This window comes from Myotis yumanensis, unplaced genomic scaffold (assembly GCF_028538775.1).
Source record: "Myotis yumanensis isolate MYYU_CA2020_CCGP unplaced genomic scaffold, mMyoYum1.0.hap1 SCAF_15, whole genome shotgun sequence".
Taxonomy (NCBI): Eukaryota; Metazoa; Chordata; class Mammalia; order Chiroptera; family Vespertilionidae; genus Myotis; species Myotis yumanensis.
In genome coordinates, this window is record NW_027223766.1 from 21,865,780 (window position 1) to 21,887,634 (window position 21,855).

General features: G+C 37.7%; 1 protein-coding gene across 3 annotated transcripts in view; it reads right to left on the reverse strand.

Moving 5' to 3' along the window:
* The window catches only part of NKAIN3 (sodium/potassium transporting ATPase interacting 3), a 429,459-nt gene that overhangs the window by 195,823 nt on the left and 211,781 nt on the right, over positions 1 to 21,855 (reverse strand). For all 3 annotated transcript variants that reach the window (XM_070392076.1, XM_070392077.1, XM_070392075.1), the window contains exons 2-3: positions 11,952 to 12,089; positions 4,846 to 4,926 (exon numbers count right to left, since the gene is read on the reverse strand). In XM_070392076.1, the coding sequence (XP_070248177.1) occupies positions 4,846 to 4,926; positions 11,952 to 12,089 (219 nt within the window). The remainder of the gene's footprint in view (positions 1 to 4,845; positions 4,927 to 11,951; positions 12,090 to 21,855) is intronic.

Below are 21,855 nucleotides of genomic sequence, written 5' to 3' on the forward strand. Positions count from 1 at the left end.
TAGCCCTCTGTAAAATCACATTTCAAGATTCCTTTTGAAAAATGATCACATAGAAAGAAATCATGCAAAGGAAAAGATAAATTTAAGCTTAGAACTCATTACTAGATGCAGTAAGTTTTATTTGTTTAAATAAAGAAAAGAAGTATACTATATATCATCGATTTAGTTTGAAACTGCCATCAGAAAAAGAATTCTTTGAGACACAAAACTATTAGAATGTTTATAAAAATAATAGATGGATAGCACCCGGCTCAGGGGAGCTGAGAGCCCCGTTTCCTGTGCAATTGCTCCTGTGGAGAACTCTGAATTGATGGTCTGGAACTTTCCTACTTGAAAGGACCTGCCCAACGCCAAAGTTAGTGGAAGAATCCAACCTTGAAGGAAATGAATCTTGATCAGGGAAGACGATTTTCCCAGTAAGTATGGAGGAACAATTCTGGCTAGGTAATAGGAATGAACCTTGAAAAAGAATTATCCCAATGATCCTGTCTGGCTGTGCAGGTGAAATATTCAACTAAAGATTCTCTCAAGAGAAGAGACCCTCATGAACCACGGGCTCAATTTGAGCCAGAGAACAAAAGAAGTGCCATTATTGGCATTTGGAGAAATGGTTTCACCTTATTTAAGAATCAAAACACCCACAAATCAGGTCATTATGAGAAAAATGCAGTCGTTAAAACATGACAAAGAGAAACAAATGCAGGTCAGTTTTCCGTGTGTGTGAAGGCAATGCAAAGCACCTGCCCAGAGTGTGAAGTCCGTAAAGGCTAGTCCATCCCCTCCTCCGTGCCCTGCGTGGAAGTTTCTAGAAGGCTTCTAATCAAAGCTCACAGTTAGTATAAGATAAATCTTCCTAGAATTTCTTTACCTTCTTTTTATGTCTAAGTTATGCTCATGTATAGCCATACACATTCTGAATTCTATGTGTATGTGCCACACTGAACATCCTCTAAGTCCGTAATGTGTAAGTTCCACACATCTTTCCAGAAAAACAAATTAGAAGAATATTAGCCTGAAGTTTCTACAATTTGGAGTCATCAAAAAGATGTCCTAAGATGACAGCTAAAGTCCTTTAAAATAAAATTTTAAAAAAGTACAACTTGGGTTCTCAACATCACATTTTTCTGTATCTTTAAATGTAGCAAGTGAGGTGGGTTTTCATATATTTACATTCTGAATGTATTCCTAGGGAGAAAAAAATTATTCCAATTCTTACAACTTCCAAAGGAGCAGCAATAACTTATTAATTGTGCCCTTGGTGATCTTAAAGTGTGGCATGGAAAACAGCCTTAGGGACTTCTAAAGATGCATACGGTTCCCTTGACACGAGGGGAATCTAGATGTAGAAGTTTTTCAAAACAGCTATGTACATGTTGAAGGAAAGGGTTTAATTAATAGTGTTACAGCTGTGAAGTTAATATGCAGATCCGAGGTCCCATCACAAGGGACTGTTATATCTTTTTTAAAACAAGTCACACAGCCCCGCATTATTCCCTTTTACAGCTCGTGCGTATTAATAGATACATGTCTCAAAGGTTTTCAGGATGAAGCTTGTGATGTTTGTTAATTTTTTCAACAATAATAAAGATGATGATGCCGATGGCAAAGATAAAAACCACCATTTACTGAAACATCATAATATGCCAAGACCCTAAGTCACTTATATGCATTATTGAATTCTTTCAACAATTCAGTAAAATCAGTGTCGTGGTTTTCCTCATTTTTCAGAAAAGAAAACTGAGGCTCCGTTAGATTATGGAAGTCATCTTCCGTTACCTACCCATAGTCATCCTGACCCCACCATACATGTACATTAAACAATACATTCATTTTCTTAAGGTTCTGGAAATGAATCAAGACCCTCAAGATCATAGTAACAAACAAATGAGGTAGAGCCGGTTGGTAGACATGATGACAGCAAAGGGAAAACCTGGAGGCTACGATCAAGAATCCCCATAATAGATCAGATGTATGCTTGTTCATGCCCATAAGGATGCATACTTTCAGTTAATAAAAATGGTTTCGTAGTGCCTGCCATTGGAGTAACATTAAGATTCATAGAGATGTTGTGGAAACTAACCTGAATCCAGTTTTAGGAGAAAGATTCACTATTTTAGAGTAAATATTTTGGGCAATAATCAAGGTATAAGGAAACTTCTTCTTTTTTTCCCCCTGTGGTACATCTACACAATAAAATATTATGCTGATGTAAAAAAGAAGGAATTCTTACCATTTGCGACAGCATGGATGGAACTGGAGAGCATTATGCTAAGCGAAATAAGCCAGTCAGTGAAGGTGACTTCTATTAATGTAGCCAAGAGAGTAATTCTAAGAAATGTGTTCATGAACTAGCAGGAGATGGAGAGCTCTAGAAAGTTGGTATACAAACCAGCACAAACGGACAAGGAATGTCTTACAAAACCCAACCTGGGCGGGTGGCAGAGGCGGTTGGGTTTGTCTGGGTCCTTAGCTCTGTTCTATTTTTCAGAATAGATTTACTACGGATTACAATTGAGGCTACACTGGTGAACCAGGGAAGCATTACTAGCCTTAGAGGTGGTAAATAGAAGGAAACCAACAGAAAATCTTTAGGATGCTCCTTTTGGAGTTATCTATCCTTTTAATGATCTAGAATAATTGACTGACTACTTAACAGCATTTTAGTGGATAATGCAATGAGTAACCAAGACTACATATCCATTTTTGAATAACCTTGCACCCGAAGAAATGGAGAAAAAAATACCCTCACATGTACACTGATATCACAAAGACCGTTCCTTAAAGTAACTTGGAGCAGAGGAGGAAAATCAGGCTTGTGTGGAGCAAATGAATGGCATCATTATTATTATTATTTTTTTATTCCTTCACAGGGTTGCTTGGAAGCTTACCTGAGTTACCGCATCTGATACCCTTAAAGCAATGCTAAAACCCCAACAATCATATTTACTATCCCAACTGGCAAAGCTGCTCCTGTTTTTATATTCCACAGAGACTCAGTGGGGTTAAACGATTTGCCTAAGGGCCCATAGTTAATAAGTGCTAAAGACAAGACTGAAAAAAAAGACTTATAATTTGAAATTGAGTCTTCTTTCAACACACTATGATGCCAATTCCACAGGATAAAATCCCTGTCTAAGTTATTCCAAATCAGTTTATATGGAAGAAAATAAAAGGGAATTGTTATCCAGTGAAATAAAATTATGATTTAAAATGACTTCAAAATCACTAGGTACAAAATGCTTTGTGTTGAAAAATGCTATGCTTAACTTATTATTCCTAAATATATTATTCATAAGATTTGCATTTTAAAACTGCTTTCTAATCTGCATGTTACAGAAGATAACTGGGCACTGATTTAAGTGGTTTTGTTTTCTGTCTTAGAAATTAGCGGTGAAGTGCAGTTAATAGCATAAATATTAAAGGGAGATATTACTGAATTTGTATGAACTAAGAATTAGAAATGTCATTTCTGGTTCCTGGTACATTTGCCAATATGAGAAGAGGATGACAAGTTCTAATTATAAAGTTATGATAATGTGGAACAAAGGGTAGCCACCTTTGGAGGTTCAGGAGAAAATCCTTTGGGGATTTTTGCTGCTTGGCTCAATCAAAAATTCTTTGTTACCAGATGGACTTCAACCGGAGCCTAACAATTCTAAAGGCATTCATGTTGGTCAAGGCAGATTTCCTCAGATCAAAACATGAATGCTAGTGGATGACCATTATGTTACTTAGAAAATTTGAGATTATCATAAAGCAATAGCCTATGTTAGCACAAATACAGTTGACAGTGAAAAACCTAAAAAATATAATTACAGATTTCTTATTCTTTTGTAATTATACTGTTGAGTTTCTTCTCTACAGTTTCTACAAGAGAAAACTGTGCTGGTTTGTGAGAAACATGTTTAAGAAGCACAACTAGAAACTTAACCTAAGATGCTTTTGCATTTGGGTGGCAGGTGAAAGACAGTGCAGAGCCATGTGAAAGTCATGTGGTCTGCTGATACTAGATCTAGAAATAATATCTGTATCATGCCTTATTAAGATACCTCCTCTGTCGTATCAGGATTTCAAAATAGGCATCACCACACTGATGTACTTAACTATTAGTTAAATGTATGCTCCACTTAAATATCTATGGATTTCATTCTTTGTCAAACACTTTTTTTAAACTTTTTTTAAGGATTAGTATTCAAACAAAGATAGAACCTTGCTATTCACATTTGTTACATTAAAATCTTATTTATTTTCCCATTATTCAAAGCCATTTTTTCACTTAACATTTGGTGCTGTGGTCATTGTGACATTCGGTCTTTTCATTTATTTTATTTTTCCCATCACCATTTATCTTTCTATGCCCTCTTCGACCTTCCCACTCCCCTTCCACCAATCACCACGCTCTTGTCCCTGTCCATTAGTTCTCTCTTTTTCTTTTCAATCCCTTCATACCCCCAACACACACCCCTCTCCCATCAGAGCTGTCTGCCTACTCTCTACCTATGAATCTGTGTCTATTTTGCTTGGTAGTTCAGTTTGTTCATTAAATTCCATATTTGAGTAAAAGCATATGGCACATTAGGCCTTTTTAAAGTGAACATGATTCACTGGAAGCTGACTTCCACTACAGCTGACCAAACGAAGCCATGACGCCGCTGCTTTGGAGTTCCATTACGTGAAACCCTCCCAAGATCATTTCTTCCTGAATGGTATCCAAACTCATTTTTTATTAGTATTCCATTTGTAATGTTACTTAGGTTGCTCTGCATACATCATAATACATAGTCATCATAATTATTTATTAGCATACTCTTTTTAAAGTGTATTTTAAAAGCATGATAAACTTACCTTAGAGAGCCCACCTACTTCCAAATAAAAGCAGATAATGAACACATTCCAGGTGACCCAGAGGGCAGTCCATACTGTATACTAGAGAGAAAGGGGGAGGGAGGGGAGAAAGAGAAGAAAAATGTGAAGATGAAAGGCATATATACCAAATCAATCAATAACAAAATGTCAATGAGCCTAACTCTTCTGGGAAGAAACAGGGTGTGCTCAGAAAAGAGTGCTCCTTATGAGGTCCCCTAAGATCTGTAGAAATTAAAAATCCAATAGTTTCCACTGCTGTCAGTAGATGCCAATAAAGCTAGATTTATTTTTAAAGTGCATTACTGGCTTGCAGATATAGGTTAAATCCAAGCGCTGACTTGATTTCTGTTTTCTGAATATTAGCTTTTCCAGGGAATGCAATTATGCAAATTTTTGGTGGCTATCTACCTATTTCTCCATTTTTTAGTTATAATTTTAAGTTGTCAAGTTTTAGAATGTTTTAGTCCATCTTCCTAAATGGACTAATATTACTTCCATCTTCCTAAATGAGGATTATGTTTGAAAATAGATGTGTGGAGTAAAATTAACAAACCATCATTTGTTATACTATTTTATTAAGAGTGAAACGTGTGCCTCTACTATAATCATAGAATTACATGATCCTGTAAAATATCTTTTAAAAGCACAGAAATAATAAATAGGATTTACTAGTAAAATGAGCAAATGAACAACAGATTTACATAATGGAAAAATACCTTCCAATCACATTGAACAAACTATGCTAGCCTTACTGATTAATTGGTTTTGTTAATGTAGTATGTATTAGAAAATGCCTTCATCAAGAGTATTAATCAGTCTAAATTAATGGAGGAGGTCTCAGGGCCCAATTCATCCAGTCATTTTCTTATGTAGATGGAGAGACTGAGGCCCAGAAAACTGATATATAAAACAGCTTGGATGGCTGAGAATTGGTGCTTGCCATGGGAACACAATTAACAGATCAGCTACAATGGTTTGCTCATTCATTTTATTTTACCACAAAAATCTATGAATTCTTAATTTCTTAAAAAGACAAAGTAATTAAATTATTGGTTTCTATCAATGATTATAATCATTACATGCTATTGTCAAATTAAAATAAATATGGAAATTCTTTCATTAGCTTATTCTATTCTGTGTCAAATAATATAAATTATATACTCTGTATAAAATAGCCATGTTCCTATTAGAAATATTATCAGAAGCTTTTAGTTACTTATAAAATTTAATTTACACTTTATTATTTCTGTTATTTATGACTTTCAAAAGGCTTTCAAAATAATCTATAGTTGGGTAGTCTTATAATTGGTTACATTAGATATCTCATTATATTTTTTCTTTCTGAAAATAGGTTTTGCTTATTTGTTTTAAATAATGCAATTATAATAATGAGTTAAGACTTCAAATGACTGGAAATTTAGAAAAGCTGGAAAATTCGTTAAAAAGTTAAAGTAAGTTAAAATATATTAAGGCTTTTAGTATTTGCAGGTACATTGATGTTCTGCTGATATCTCCTGTTAGTTATATCTTTTAATATGAGTGAACTTAGTTTTTAAAAATAGGCCAAATGCATTGAAACATACATTTTGAACCACAAAATATTCCCAAGAATATTGAAAATAGCTAAACTACATCAGCAATGTATACTTTTTGCAAACTGGCCAAGTCACAGTAACAACAATAAATTTTAAAGCTGTTGCTAATAAGATGACGTCTGGTATCTGATATTTTTCATCCTAAATCAATCTAATTATGAGTATATTAGAATGAGAGAAACTACAGACCACTGAGTAATGAGAAAAAAGCTGGAGATAAAGGTTAAGGAAAGGACATAAACTGAAGCAAGACTAACGGAGGAAACGAATGGAATTCATTGCAAAACCATATGGTTTTTAATTTTTAGGATTGCCAACCCAACTCATAAGTATACTTTTAGGAAAGTCAATCTACTCATAACAGTTATAACACCTGAATTATAGAGCAAATCTATTTAAAAATCAGAGCACAAGTGTAGTGATTGAAGTACATTCCGGGCCCCTCACCAGATGGACTGCTGAGGTCACTTCTGAACTTTCAGAGAGAAAATTCCCAGGATGAGCAGACTCCCACTCTCAGCTGCTAAATTCTTAGTAACAAGAGTGAGTACTCTGCTGCTTTCTGTGTTACTGGTACTGTGCTCAGCACTTCACATTGATCAGTTCAGTCAGTCATCACACTACAACCAAGGAAGTGAGGGAATAATTGGACGACTTAGTGTTATTGTTGAGATAGAAACTCTGGAGCTGGGATGCTTCAGGATTACATGATAGGCTTTATTATAAAAGATCTTAAGAAAAGGACTGTAGATTAGTTTGAGAGTTAACACTTTATCAAAGTTTACAATTTATCAAGTGACCAATTCACCAAATTACTAGTTTACCAAAAATTTATTTCATTTGTATATATATATACTCTATAACGGGCAATGTTTTTGGAAAGATGGTTTCTTTTGTATTTTGTGATTAATATGTCATGTATGATATGAACATCATTTTTAAAGCAATGATGTAAGTTTCTTCTGATACAAAGATTGTATGTTTGAATTTTGGATTGCAATGATATGAAAACTGCATATCTCAATGTGCACCTGAGACACAAGTCTTAACATGGAGATAAAGGGAAAGAAATCTCTAGCAATACAAATACATCCATAAATATTTACTTAGGCAGGAAGTGTTAGGACAACATATGTCCTCGTTTTGATGTGGACTATTTTATTTATAATTCAATTCAAAGAAGAATAGAAAAAGAGATAAGACTCCATTTTTAACAAATGCTCTTTGGTTATCATGAAGCATGCCTACATGCTTACATATCTAGATAAATACACTTGCAAACACAAGACAACTTACCAATGTAACAAAACAAAACAAACTGCAAAAAACCAAAACACTCTGTATAATTATCATTGATCTACCTATTTATTTATCCTACTTTGCTTAAAGTTAGTACACATATTTTAAGTTCTAATTTACATAGACAAAGACTATAAAGATTTTTCTAAACTTCATGTGTTCTATGTGCTCTGTGAATATTTCCCAGTTTTCTGAAAACATTTCAATATTTTTAATTGAAATGAACTTTAAAAGGTTTGCATTATATTTCATCCTCATTGAGCAATTAGTCTATAACATGATTTATTTTTACTTCCTGAGCTTGTTTGTTTTCCAATTACCAGAAAGCCCATTCATTCATTCATATGTGTATTAATCAGATAAAATATGTACAATAGCTTAGGAAAAAAAAGAAGACATTAAACATTAAATAGCTCAATTACTTACTAAGCACTTACTCTGTTGGGTTATGCTAAGCAAGTCACAAACATTATATAATTCTTACAAACAACTCTGAGTCAGGTTTTTACAAATAAACTATATTACAAAGAAAGCAAATAAATGTGCCAAGTCTTCACAGCCAATAATTGGTGGAGGAGGATTTAAATCTGGCACCAATTAAATGGAAACCTAACATTCTTAACTCGTGTTGAGCAGTAGCTCAGGAAGGAGATGTATGATGACATAGTAAATTTTTCCTATATAACAATTCAAATTAAAGCAACTTGCCGTCCTTCACACAGAATTATGACCCAAATAATTCTAGGGCAGAATCTCATATTTGAATTCATAAGTAAGATTTTCAAATATGTGAAATAGGAGTAAACAGAGGTAAACAGCTGATTCTAGAACAGTACTTTAAAACTGCTAAATAGGGTTTCACAACCCACACTCAGCTCCATTTTGTCTTGAGCTAAAGAAACACAAAAGGTGCATACAAGCTCTTCAACTAAACTTGTATTCCCTACTGTAGATAGCCTACCTTGCACTGTAGCTAAAATAAATTTTAATCAGTAAAAGAGTATCATATAACAACATTGTTTTGTGTTCTAAAAATAAATAGCAAATTCGACCTTTTCAGCAGTGACGGTATCCAAGGGGAATTACTGCTCTTTCATTTTGTGATTTGGGTGAATTTTTCTGATAGTCTTTGCTGTGGGACCTCCTTAATCACAGTGGCAGGAGCCCAAGGCATTATAATGCTTAGAAAAAGGTAAGTTGAAGAGTAAGTCAGCTCAACGTAGGTGCAGGCAGAGTAGCATATACTATTTTTTCATGTGAATCCTCAAGTTCAGAACGTGCTAAGCAAGGGAGTAAGGTGAGATTTTCTTGTTGAACTCAGGCATGTTCTGAAGTTAGAGATCATTTTCTAGTTCATCCTGCAAAAATCATTTCATCCAATAACCGTTAATGTACTTGTTATTTGTACGATCAAGTATTAAGCATCCTGGGATAGACCTAGAATACAGCAGTGAATAGGCATGCTCCCCCTGCCAGGAGAACACTGCTGATGGGGTGAGATGGCCAGAGGCAAGGATGGTGACTGTGGAGAGTGCTAGGATAGAAAGAGCTGCGGGATCTAAGAGAGCAGAGGGGAAGTGGCCCTTGTCTCAAGTGGGGTGGTCAGGTCAGACTCTTAAAAGGTGACATTCAGTTGAAAGATTATTACCCACTTCCCAAGTGGGTAAGGAGCGTAGGGCATTCCAGGTGTGCGCAAATGGAAGAGGCAAATAACAGCATATGATCTTAGGAAAACAAGTCATTCAGTGTGGTTGGCACGAGTAGGGCGTGGAAAGAAGTGTGCATGCGAGGGAGGACATGCTGCTAGAGCTTCAAGAGTGAGAGGCTGGAGCTCAGGCAGGAATGGAGGGTCCAGGACGCTGATGGGCACAGGCTCTCTGCTCTTTCACGTCTCTGAGGCTGGCTCACGCTCTCCCCCGGCTTCTGCCCCTTTGCATTCTCATTCTCCAGAGCCCCCTGCACCTGTGCCTCCCACTGCTTACTTAATGAGTTCCTGGAGAGCAGGGCCACTGTCATTTACATCCTTTCCCATTTGTCCAACCTATCACAGTACAGTAGGTTCTCAATAAAGGCTTAATGAGTGAATGGGAACTAGTGCTGCTGACATCCCACTATGTGCCCTGTAGTGATTCCTGCCCAGAAGCCCCTCCAGTCCCTTCTTTCTTGGCGAACTCACATTCACTCCGCATTTACTTCTGCAGAGTCAGATGGATGTTTCCAGTGTGCATCTCATGGTACATGTGTTCCTTGTCACAATTATAATGTAACATGTATGTGGATTTTTTTCTTGACAAAGGCCCACTTCCCCTCACTAGACTGTACATACTCAGGAGAACAGAGAATAGTTGTGTCTGTGTTTGCTCACCACTGTAGTCCACACCTAATGCAGTGCCAAACACACAGCAGAAACCCAATAAATAAGGTTTGAATGGGAAGTTAAGAAAGAAAGAAGAGAAGAAGGGAGGGAGAAAAGTGGGAAGGAAGGAAGGAAGAGGAAAGAAGGAAAGACTGACTGTGAGACCTGAGTTTGGTCAGGTGGGTCAGCCAGGAATGTTCTTACATTTTATCCTGTTGAGAGGTAGTGAAGGCTTTTAAGCAACTGCTTCAGTAAAAGTGCTGAGAACACACTGGAAAGGAGGAGGGCTGAAAGCAAGGGAGGAGTCCATATGCAGGAGAGAGAAGGCCGACGCCTCAACTAACACAGTGGCTGTGTGAAGAGTGTGTAGAAGTAATGTGGTTCTCAACCTGTGGGTCGCGACCCCTTTGGTGGTCGAACGACCCTTTCACGGGGGTCGCCTAAGACCATCCTGCATATCAGATATTTACATTATGATTCATGACAGTAGCAAAATTACAGTTATGAAGTAGCAACGAAAATAATTTTATGGTTGGGTCACAACATGAGGAACTGTATTTAAAGGGCCAGAAGGTTGAGAACCACTGAACTAGAACATTAAATCCAATAATCGTTTGATATTATGCATATGAAAGCATCTTATACTGCAAATCCAACTCCATGGAACAGCTTTCTAGTACATTACACCATGGCTCAGCACAGGCCGGCCCCCAGAGAAATCTGAAGCAGGAACTCTGTAGCCCCAACAACCAGCTGAGTGACTTCAATCATGCCTTGCGCCCAAGGGCAGTCATTTTGAGGGCAGAGTCTGTCTGTGAGTCCCTGACCTTCACCTCTGTGATACGATGAAAGACACCAAAAATCCAATTTTGAGATTCAAAGTAGAGAATTAATGCATTTACAGAAAATTTTGACTTCATTCTTTTCTATAGATATGATTGCATTATACCAAAATTGAAAGATGACATATTTTTAAGTCTAAGGTTTCTCCTAGTGAGGTAATGTTACTAAGTTACAAAAAATATTTAATAATTCTACTGAATACTGTCTATTAATTCAGGTCGATAAGTATTTTAGAGTATGCCACTTCTATTTACAATTACTTATCTATGTTTGTTATTTCTTACCACCTTCTTACATCTGTAGCCTAAAACATTACCTTCTTTTTATAGAAAACTATAAAGTTATTCATAATTACTGTGAATAACTTCCATTTTATTGTGGACCACAATATACACCTTGTGAAATTGTACTATGATAGAGGGTAGGCTGATCCTGTTTGGCATAGTTTGGAGTATGGATTCATGTTCCACATTTATCTTAAGCAAATGGAGAAATGGTCAATAATATACCATATAAAATACATTAGAGGTGAGTACTAAATGACCTTTAGTACGTGCATTTTAATGGCCTAAATCAATTAAGATTGTATTATGTTATTGTTTACAGTTGGCAAACAGTTATGGCTATGTAGGGTACCTTTATACACATGTCAATTGAAATGACAGTGTATATTTACATCTCATAATGACATCAAGACCTCCACAGACCTCTTATTCTACCCAAACCCAATTTTAGATTTTAAAAAAGTCCTTGTGATACTTGAATTTAGTTACACTGTGAGTCTCACATTTACAGTCATGTTGCTTTGCTCTCATTGTAAATATGCGCTATCGCCCTTTCCACAGATAATCATCTCAACAGAATTCAGTGTGTGACAACCAGAACAGCAGTGCCACCTCAGAGTGGAGGGAACAACTTAAATTATTTTATTAATCTTCTCACAGAAATTTTGTAGTATTTATACAAAGAGACATGGTAAAAATAAGACTTACCACCACGATATATCGAGGTCTGTATTGAATGGTCCCAAACAAACCCAATATGACAACTATTATATGTAGAAAATTTCCAAGAATAGGTGCCCACTGGAAGCCAAGGAAATCAAAGATCTGCCTCTCTAATGCGGAGAGCTAAAACAAAGCAAAGAGATTCCATTAGCATTTAACCCAAGCACAATTATATCTTTTTTTAAAAATTCTCACCTGAGGATACTTTAAAAACAAACAAACTGATTTGAGAGAAAGAGAGAAATATCAATTGCCTCCTATATGCACCCCCATGGGGGATCAAACCAGCAACCTGAGTATGTTCCCTGACCAGGAATGGAACCTGCAAACTTTTTGGTGTATAGGACCATGCTCCAACCAACTGAGCCACCCGGTAAGGGCCATAATCATACTATTTTAATCTTTATTTCACGGCAGAGAAGTCTGCATATTCTTTTTCAATCACACTAATGGACATCATTATCACTAGAGTTGTGATACCTATTTCATATACTGTTTTTTACAGCTTTTCTCAGAAAACATACTAAGATAACTTTGAGCATTATGACTTCAAATATAAATGGATTTTAAACCTATCTGGAGAGCGATCCTCCCTAAATCATTTTCTATAGTAGAAAATCTAGACAGATATTTTATGACACTGCATTTTATGATAGCAATTTGTCATTAGTTTTAGTAAAATGATTGGCTTACTATAACATATTTGGAATAACTCCAGACTGGCAATACTAAAACTAGTATTGTTTTGGAAAAACAACCCTCCTACCATCCCTTCCTTCCTCTGTGAAACATAAATGATCAAATCTTCTGTTTTGTTTTTTCCTTTCATTAGACTGTCTTTGATGCTAATGACGAACCACTTTTCACAATGAAGCTTACTTGTTTACTTACTCTGGGCTCAATGCCCTCATGTAAAACTAGAATTAGAGAGTCCCTTTGAATCATATTTTATTGAGATCATACACCTATATGAAAATTCATCTTGATTAGGTGAAATTATTTTGAAATAAAAATGATAGGGCCATAACAATTTTAGACATGCCACAGTTTATTATATTTGCACTAGAGGCCCGGTACACAAAATTTGTGCAAGAGTAGGCCTCCCTTCCCCCGGCTGCCAGCACCGGCTTCCCTCTGGCACTCGGGTCCCGGACTTCCCTTGCAGCCTCAGCTTCATCTGGAAGACATCCGGAAGGACAGAAGGACGTCCAGTCTAATTAGCATATTACGCTTTTATTATTGTTAGGTCGGAGGGAAGTCCAGGAGCCCATGCATACACAAGGCAGATGGTGGCGCAGATATTGGACCCTCCCTGGAATTCCTAACAGGTCAGCGTGCCAGACAGATGGCGACAGAGACTCCTTTCTGGAACCCGTGACGGACCTGCCCGCGGCGGGAACTCCCACAGCTCATGCCCCCGACCCCTCACTGAACAGCTGTATAAAATAAGGGCCTCCGCTCCCTGTTGGTGCGACTTCACTGGTGGATCTTTGGGACTGGTGGATCTTGCTCAGGGACGCAGATCAAAGCTTCTCTTTTCCTCCTTTCTGACTTGCTTGACTCTCTGACTTTGTCTCCTGCGCCGCGAACCCTTACAATTATTATAGATGATACACAACTACATTTTAAATAATTCTAAAATGTATTTAAAAGATACACTTAAGCCGAAATCGGTTTGGCTCAGTGGATAGAGCATCAGCCTGCGGACTGAAGGGTCCCAGGTTCGATTCCGGTCAAGAGCATGTACCTGGGTTGCGGGCACATCCCCAGTGGGAGATGTGCAGGAGGCAGCTGATCGATGTTTCTCTCTCATCGATGTTTCTAACTCTCTATCTCTCTCCCTTCCTCTCTGTAAAAAATCAATAAAATATATTTAAAAAAAAGATACACTTAAAGCATTTATGATGTAAGAGATGAATTTTGAATAGTCCAGTGAATGCCAACAATGTTATTATCATGTACACATGATATTTATTGTATTCTATGTCTAAAAATGTTATAATTCCACCTGCTGTATTTGGACACTAATCTCACACATTTTAAGCATTTTTCTAGATTGACTTTGATAAAATAGTAATTCTAATAAAATGACCCAACCATTAGCCATAGTTATGGCACCAGAAACTGCAGATTTGAAGTGAAAATGGCACCCTAGGTATTTTTCTAGTTATGTGGCAGGTGTGCGCCTGAATAGCTTTAATTTCCTTGGACATAAAGAAATGTCCACTGTCCAGTAAGCTGAATCTACCTTGGTTAAGATTCACCTTCAGTAAGCTGTGGATGAGAAAAGAGTAAATGCCTACAGACAACCAGCCAGAACCACATTCATTTCATGGATATTTCCTGATCATCAAGTGATTTGTCATCATGCCCTGCACTCACAAATGAGAAGATGCACAGAAATAGCTAAAAAAAAAAAAAAAAAAATCAGCAGGATAAGCAACAGCATCCACTGTATTTTCAATCCCTGGTTTGTCTCAGCTTGTGACTCTAATTAGTTCCCAGGAACTTTGCCTTAAAAAATGCAGCATTTTATTTATTGGCCCATCAGTGATGTAAATACGCAGTTTTGTTCTTTTTTTAATGTCCAAACAGGATGGATGTGTTCAGAGAAAAAATAAAGAAAACCAAAAGAGCAGCTGCAGGCAATTCATTCTGAAAAGCAACCGCATTTTAAGCTGTCGTGCATCACAAAAACCTTTAAAGTGAACTTTTCAAACAGAGAAAAAAACATCTTTTTTTTTTCTGTCAGAAAATGCATGGATAGCATTCTCTTTTATGATGTTAAAGGAAACATGCATAATGAAAGAGAGGCCAAATTAACACCACTTATTGGAAAAATACTCATTCTTTATTGAAGACACTATATCTCTCTATTAATATTTGTTCCCTGATAACACTTAAAAATGGACTATAATGGCTTGAAATAAAGGCACAAGCACAAGGCTATGAAGAAAATCAAAAGGGGAGATAATATTAAGGGTCAGGCAAGACTCAGCTATAAAAATATACAAACCATTAACTAGATTTGAGTATTGTATCTTAAAAAGACAACTATCGACAATAAAAAGCCCGCCAAAAACCCCAAAATATTGTAGTATTGAAATTTTCACTTAATTTTTTAAACCCTCGTCTGAGGATATGTTTTTATTGTTTTTGAGAGAGAGAGAGGAAAAGAGACATGAGAAAGAAACATCCATTGGTTGCCTCCTTGTGAGCCCTGACCAGGGATTGAACCCACAACCTTTTGCTGTACAGAACACTCCAACCAACTGAGCCACCCGGTCAAGGCTACTTAATGTTTAATCTAATTTTCATGTGAAGCTATTTAGGTATTTCATTTATAGGCAATTATCTTCTCCTGAATATCATAACTCTAGAGAGACATCACTTTTTGCCTGAGAGCTTGACATTAATAATAATGGCCCATAGCCATAAAGTTAAATGAAATGATATCCTGTTTGCTTTGTTAACTCAGAAAAAGTATGAGTATCTTTTAGAAATCTCTGTGTCAAGATAGTCCTCATCGATGGTGCACTGAGGCTGCTGGCACAGGCCTGGGAACATGGATCAGATGCATCTCTTCCCAACTTCAAGGCCAGCGACCTCAAGTCGGGAACTGGACATCGGCCATTATGGGGCTATTTACTATGAATGCTGAGAAAGGCTAACAATAAGGGTTTTGTTTATTTGTTATGGGAGACTATTGTTAAATGCTTACCTGCACACCACTGAATATGGCATCTACAAAACAGTGGTTCCGATCCAGGAGAGCAGTGAGAGGAAGCAATCAAAAGTGTAATGTAGCACAAACAGAAAGCCACCAGTCTGGAGCAGGAAGGATGGAGGGCTCAAAAGGGATTTCTGCACAGATGCCATAGCAAAGAAGAGAATGAATGAGATGTTTGAAGAGCTTGAGGTTTAAATAAACGTAAAGAATTCAGCCCTAGCCAGCTTGGCTCAGTGGATAGAGTGTCAGCCTGCAGACTGAGGGGTCGCAGGTTTGATTTCGGCCAAGGGCACATGCCTGGGTTGTGGGCTCGATCCCCAGTAGGGGGTGTGCAGGAGGCAGCCAATCAATGATTCTCTCTCATCGTTGATGTTTCTATATCTCTCTCCTTCTCCCTTCTTCTCTGAAATCAATAAAGAAATATATGTTTTTTTTTAAAAGTAGAGAATTCAGGAAACTATGAAGTTATCAAGACATCCCAGAGAAAGCAAAAGCAACCAGTCACCACTTTAAAACAGGAAGCAGTGACATAAAAGACAATGGAATCATTTCTAAATGTAAGTAGGTAAGAACCTGGAAGCTATAAGAACATGTGTCTTTTCCTAACAAGTTAAAAAATAAAGGCAATCAGAATCCTAATAAAATGGAAGGGAAGAAGGGAGAAAGGGAGGAAGTGACGAAAAAAAAAAAAAAGACAAATCAGTGATGCAAAGAAAGCATGTTTCAAAGATACCATGAAAATTAAAATGGGGTGTAAATAGGAGGAAATCATTGCAACATTCTCCCTACGTGTCAGAGTGGTGGGGACATTGGAACTATAGGAGAGAAATGTAATCCTAGCTCATACAAGGGGCTGCATGAAAAATATGCCACACTTATTATGATGTAAATGGTGCTTATTGAATTGTAGCTTTCAGAATCAAACTGTTGAAGGCATGGAAGTCTTCATTAAGGTCATGGAACAAAGAGGAAAGTACCATTGGCCCATATAAAGTATACCTAACACAGGTGGGGAGAGGCTGGTTGCTCTGTGCCTAAATTCTGTGGCTATGTGGCAAGGGGGAAAGAGTGAGTTTTACAATTCTCCCTGCAGGGCCAAGCATCTTCTTATCAGGTTCCAAGGTGAAAATATTTCCTCTACACCCATGAATCTTAACCACATTCCATATTAACCACACAGACTCCCGATAGCTCAAGAACTGTCCCTGCTTCCCTATTTTATGCCCAAGAAATGCAGACACGAACAAATACTAGTAGGAGTACTTTTAAAATACAGTAGTTTTCTTACTGATTCATATATTATGCTTAATGCTTCAAGGTATTTTGCATACTTGCTTATAGTTATTACTAATGGTGAGAATTAATTTGCATGTAGTTAACTGAAAATAAGAGCTGTAAAACTCCATGTGACCAAACATTTTCCTGGGCATTTGCCTAGGCTGGGTCTACATAAAAAGTAGAAACTGGGTAAGAATATATTTTTTTAAAAAGTAGAGAGTTCAGGAAACTATGAAGGTACCAAGACATCCCAGAGAAAGCAAAACCAACTAGTAAGAATATATCCTTAAGGAGTGAATACCCTGGGAGACTCAACTGCCCACTAAGATGACCTGCCTTTTACTCTCATTCTTGCTCTTTCCCCTGCTCATTATAGGAAGAGACAGTAGAAAAGATTAGGACAGGGTTACTCACCTTGGCACAATCATAAGAAAGCACTTGATCAAATGCTAGCTTCTTAAAAGACTGTGAAATGAAAGCATATTGTATGACCGATGCTTTTGTCTGTATAGCCTGTAGTCTGGGAATTCATGAGGTAAGTATTTTATAACCATGAAGATTCAAATTGTCCCTTAAAGTGGGAATCTATAAGCTCTAATTAACACTCCTGTTAGCTAAATTGATATGTCCTGGGCCATTTCAAGCAAGTTTTGGGTTACTAAGTGGGTTTCTTCATATCTGGACAGTCCACGTAGCCTTTAGTTCCTCCGCCATCATCCATGATTCATTTGCTCTAAAATCTCAGAGCTCTCAACTCCCAACAGACTTTTCATGCTTAAGGTTGATGGTGCCCAACTTTTGTGTTCACAGATCTGGCCTAGGCCAAATTATCATCTCATGTTTGAAGCTGTAATTTGTGAGTATTTTTCATGGCTCTGATAAAAAAAGGGCCATTATCCTACTTCATAGAGTCGTGCTGTAAAGTCCTAATAAACCTAACGATTTTCCTCTCTCTTAAAACAAGTGCTATTTTGGAGCGGTTGCTATGTGTCCATAGACAGTTGACCAGGTATTAGGATGTACACAGGCTCCGATGGATCTAGGAATTCCAGATATGGCGTGCTCATGATTTGATTCATCCAATAATGACAGTAATAGTGTCTCTATAAAACACAGCCTCTGCATGGTTTTGTATTATTTTCAGTAGGGGTTAGATAGCAAAGGCTATTGCAGTGAAATCAGAAACTGATCATTTAGTGAAATGAATAAAATCAAATCAGTTTATATACCTCCTTTTTCTGTTGCTTGGTTTTTAGTACCATCTCCAGTGGCCTGAAGGACCAGTAGTGTGTGTGCAGCTAGGGCAGCGGTTCTCAACCTGTGGGTCGTGACTATCGGAAAACACATATAGCATATCAGATATTTACATTATGATTCATAACAGTAGCAAAATTACAGTTATGAAGTAGCAATGAAAATAATTTTATGGTTGGGGGTGACCACAACATGAGGAACTGTATTAAAGGGTGGCGGCGTTAGGAAGGTTGAGAACCACTGAGCTAGGGGGAACCATGAGTTCTCAGGGGAGGGATATTTTCCTTAATACCAAGTGTGATTGTCTAAGTTGTTCCTTGACTTAGCTTTCCTATGTGAAACAACTGCCTCCAGAACATCAGAAAAGGCTTCTTGAATTCCGTCTATACATTTTGAGTCCCTATATCACGAGGAGGTTGCATGGGCATTTCCTACCTTCCAATTCAATAAGGAAGGTGCAAGTTACTCAGTCACATAAACAATATTGTACATCAGAAAACAGCCACATGTTGAGCTGCACATCTATTTTTTGAAGAAATAAGGTAGTGGGTCACATATCAAGGGAAGTTTCCTGTTAAAAAATGAACAGATGCCCTAACTGATTTGGCTCAGTGGATAGAGCGTCGGCCTGTGGACTGAAGGGTCCCAGGTTCGATTCCAGTCAAGGGCATATATCTTGGTTGCGGGCACATCCCCAGTAGGGAGTGTGCAGGAGGCAGCTGAATTGATGTTTCTCTCTCATCAATGTTTCTAACTCTCTATCCCTCTCCCTTCCTCTCTGTAAAAAATCAGTAAGATATATATTTTTAAAAATGAACAGATATTATACTTCAAATGGACAGATTTATGTAGGGTGATGAGCTAAAAGACTGCATGTGAAGGGCGTTTATGTACCACAAACTCACCAAGGAAAGTTCTTCAGCACATTTTGTGTACTGACTTAGCACATCAACGGATAGGGTGACAATTCTTTCACCAACTTCTCAATGTCAGAGAATAAGAAAATGTATTTAAAAAGTGCTCTAAAGCCAGAATAGATAGTAATACTATGGATATGACTTATTTAACACTTTAATTTCTCCATATCTATTAATCTAATATGATGATAACAAAACAGGATAAATATTACTACCCCTATTAGATTAATAAAGAAAACTCAAAACAATCAGCTAATTAGCATCAGAGATGAGACTAGCATCTTTATGTCCTGATTCTCTTTTGTTTCTTCTACTCTGAAGTCAGGCAATAAAATAGGCATTGTTTAATGAGGGTAAATTCTGAAATGAGCTTTATCACAAGAGAAAGAGATACAAGAAGAATAGAGGAGTGTTGCACAATTTAGTCCTCTTTCCTCCTACCCCACCCATTTCTAAGCGAGGCAAGCCCTTTCCCTGTCCTTCAGAAGAGGCAAGCTGTACCTTTCATAAAGTAACCAGCTGTGCTATGGTAGTCAAGCTTCAGTTTCTTCAACTTATATAACAGTAAGCTTGCAGATAATGGTTAATCTCATTATGTGTGCCACAGTCTAGTCTAGTCTATTTCATTAACAGTGCTAGCCTAGATCAACTAAATTAATTTCCAACCTACCAGCAGGTCAAGAATTATAGTTTGCAAAACACTGGTATAGAGCACTTGCTATAGGAAGTGCCTCATCAGGGAGAAGCGCAAGGTGTGCCTCGCTCAAGGGTGTGGGATTTACCATACAGGTGCTGGGAATCCATTAAAACTTTATCTCGTGCATAAGAAATTTCATAACAGCATCATACTTTAGGATTTAGAAAACCCCTCTGTCCAGGCTTGGGCGTGTTTTGATCTGGTTTTCTAACAGGATGTGGGAACCATACCAGAGTCACTGAATGCTCAAGGCTAATTAGAGTATGAAAGGCCCTATTTACAGTACGCTGGATAGCCAAGGCCACTCTGAGCATGGGAATCTTAATCAGGGTGTCCAAGGAGTATACACAGGTGCAAGAGGAAGCTGTAGCAATCTCACGGTATACTGCACATGTGTGCCCTTTTGTAGCCAAAATATGATTTACTATTTGGCAGAAAGCTTCTTTTGTCTACATAGTAAAATACATGTTACTGACCAGCCAGTGTCCTAGAGAGAGAGAGAGGCTGAAGAGGCTACTGAGACTATTGAGGTTAGAGAGCTCAGGTGCCACTGCTATGTGAGGCAGTGGGTCTAAAGGCAGCATGCAGCTGCTCAGATAATGGCTGTAGGTACAGAGGCTGCTGCTGCCTTTTGGGAAAGGTGTATATGTTAACCAGCCGGTGTGTGGCTGCCTATATGGACTTTGCTTTGAAGAACTGTTTTGTTTGATGGCTCCTTGTTAGCAATGGCCACTGGCTCCTACAATAAAGATTCATTCTTATACACCCACAACTTCTCATGGCTTCTCCTTTTACCACCCAGCATCCAAGAAGGTCCAGCCCCTGGCAGAGGGGCTCGGCCCCTACAGTTGGGTTAGTGGAAGAGGATTCAGAAGAATAGGCAGACTCAGAGCAGCTGTGCTCTGACACAGGAGTAGGGAAGGAAGGCTGTGAGCATGTGGAGGAATCTGCTGCAATCATCAGGTGACAGGATGGAATCTGATCTAAGATAGTTCTCTAAGAGAATTAGGAAAGGGACTGGGTGGAAATATTCAAGAACCAAAATCCATGTCAGAAGTGAATGATAAACCAGGTCATTTCAGCTTAAAATTTCCCTCTGACCAAAGAAAACTTGCTGGGCGGATACTGTTACAATTGTTGAAATTGAAGAGGTTTGAAGCTAATTTGTTGGAATTCCTTATAGAAGATCTGACACAGCATCAGATTCCATATTCCAATTGTGGGCTTTCCCTACCTTAAAAAAATAAAACCTGGTGTGGACACCTGTGGACTCTGCACCTTGATAATGCCTCAAAGCAAGGAGCTGTGAACTTCCCTGTAGAGCTCCACACAGGTAAGGAGGCCCTCTCCTCTCTGTCTGTCAACATGTGCACAAAATGTCAAGTGCTTTTCAATTTAGGTTAAGCCAAATATAATTAGAATAATTGAAATAATAGGTAAGAACTGGGCACAAAACATGCTGTTGGGAAACCTAAAGCTGATTGAAGATAAATTTTAGTTTATTCACTGTAAGGGATTATTTTAATCATTCCTCTTCTCATATCAACTCAGCTAGCTTAACTCAATAGGCACAGTTTCAAGCTGTGGGGTTTAATTAGGGGGAATTAGGTTCTCATAATTAAGTAAACTTTAAGAATATTTCCTTTGGCAGCACACATTTTTTTTAAAGAAACTTAGAATTTACCAACAGGTCTTGTTAAGAGGGGGTTTTCACACTTGTTTTCCAGCATTGCAGATGCCCATGCTGACATTAAAAAGGCCAGGCTATGAAGGAACAAGGGGCAAATACTCTCATTCTTTCTTTCATACTCAATCAATATTACTCTGGGGAAGAATTTCACAAAATTAGGCAGAAAAAATAATCTGTTAATATTTGCTTGAGGAAGCCCCTTGGTCTCTAAACAGGGTGGTTTTGTCATAGGTTTTACCTTCTAAGTCTCCCGTCCCCTGCCAGAAATTATCCACAACCCAACCTCTCCAACTTTGCCAAGCAGAAGGCAACCTTAAAAAATG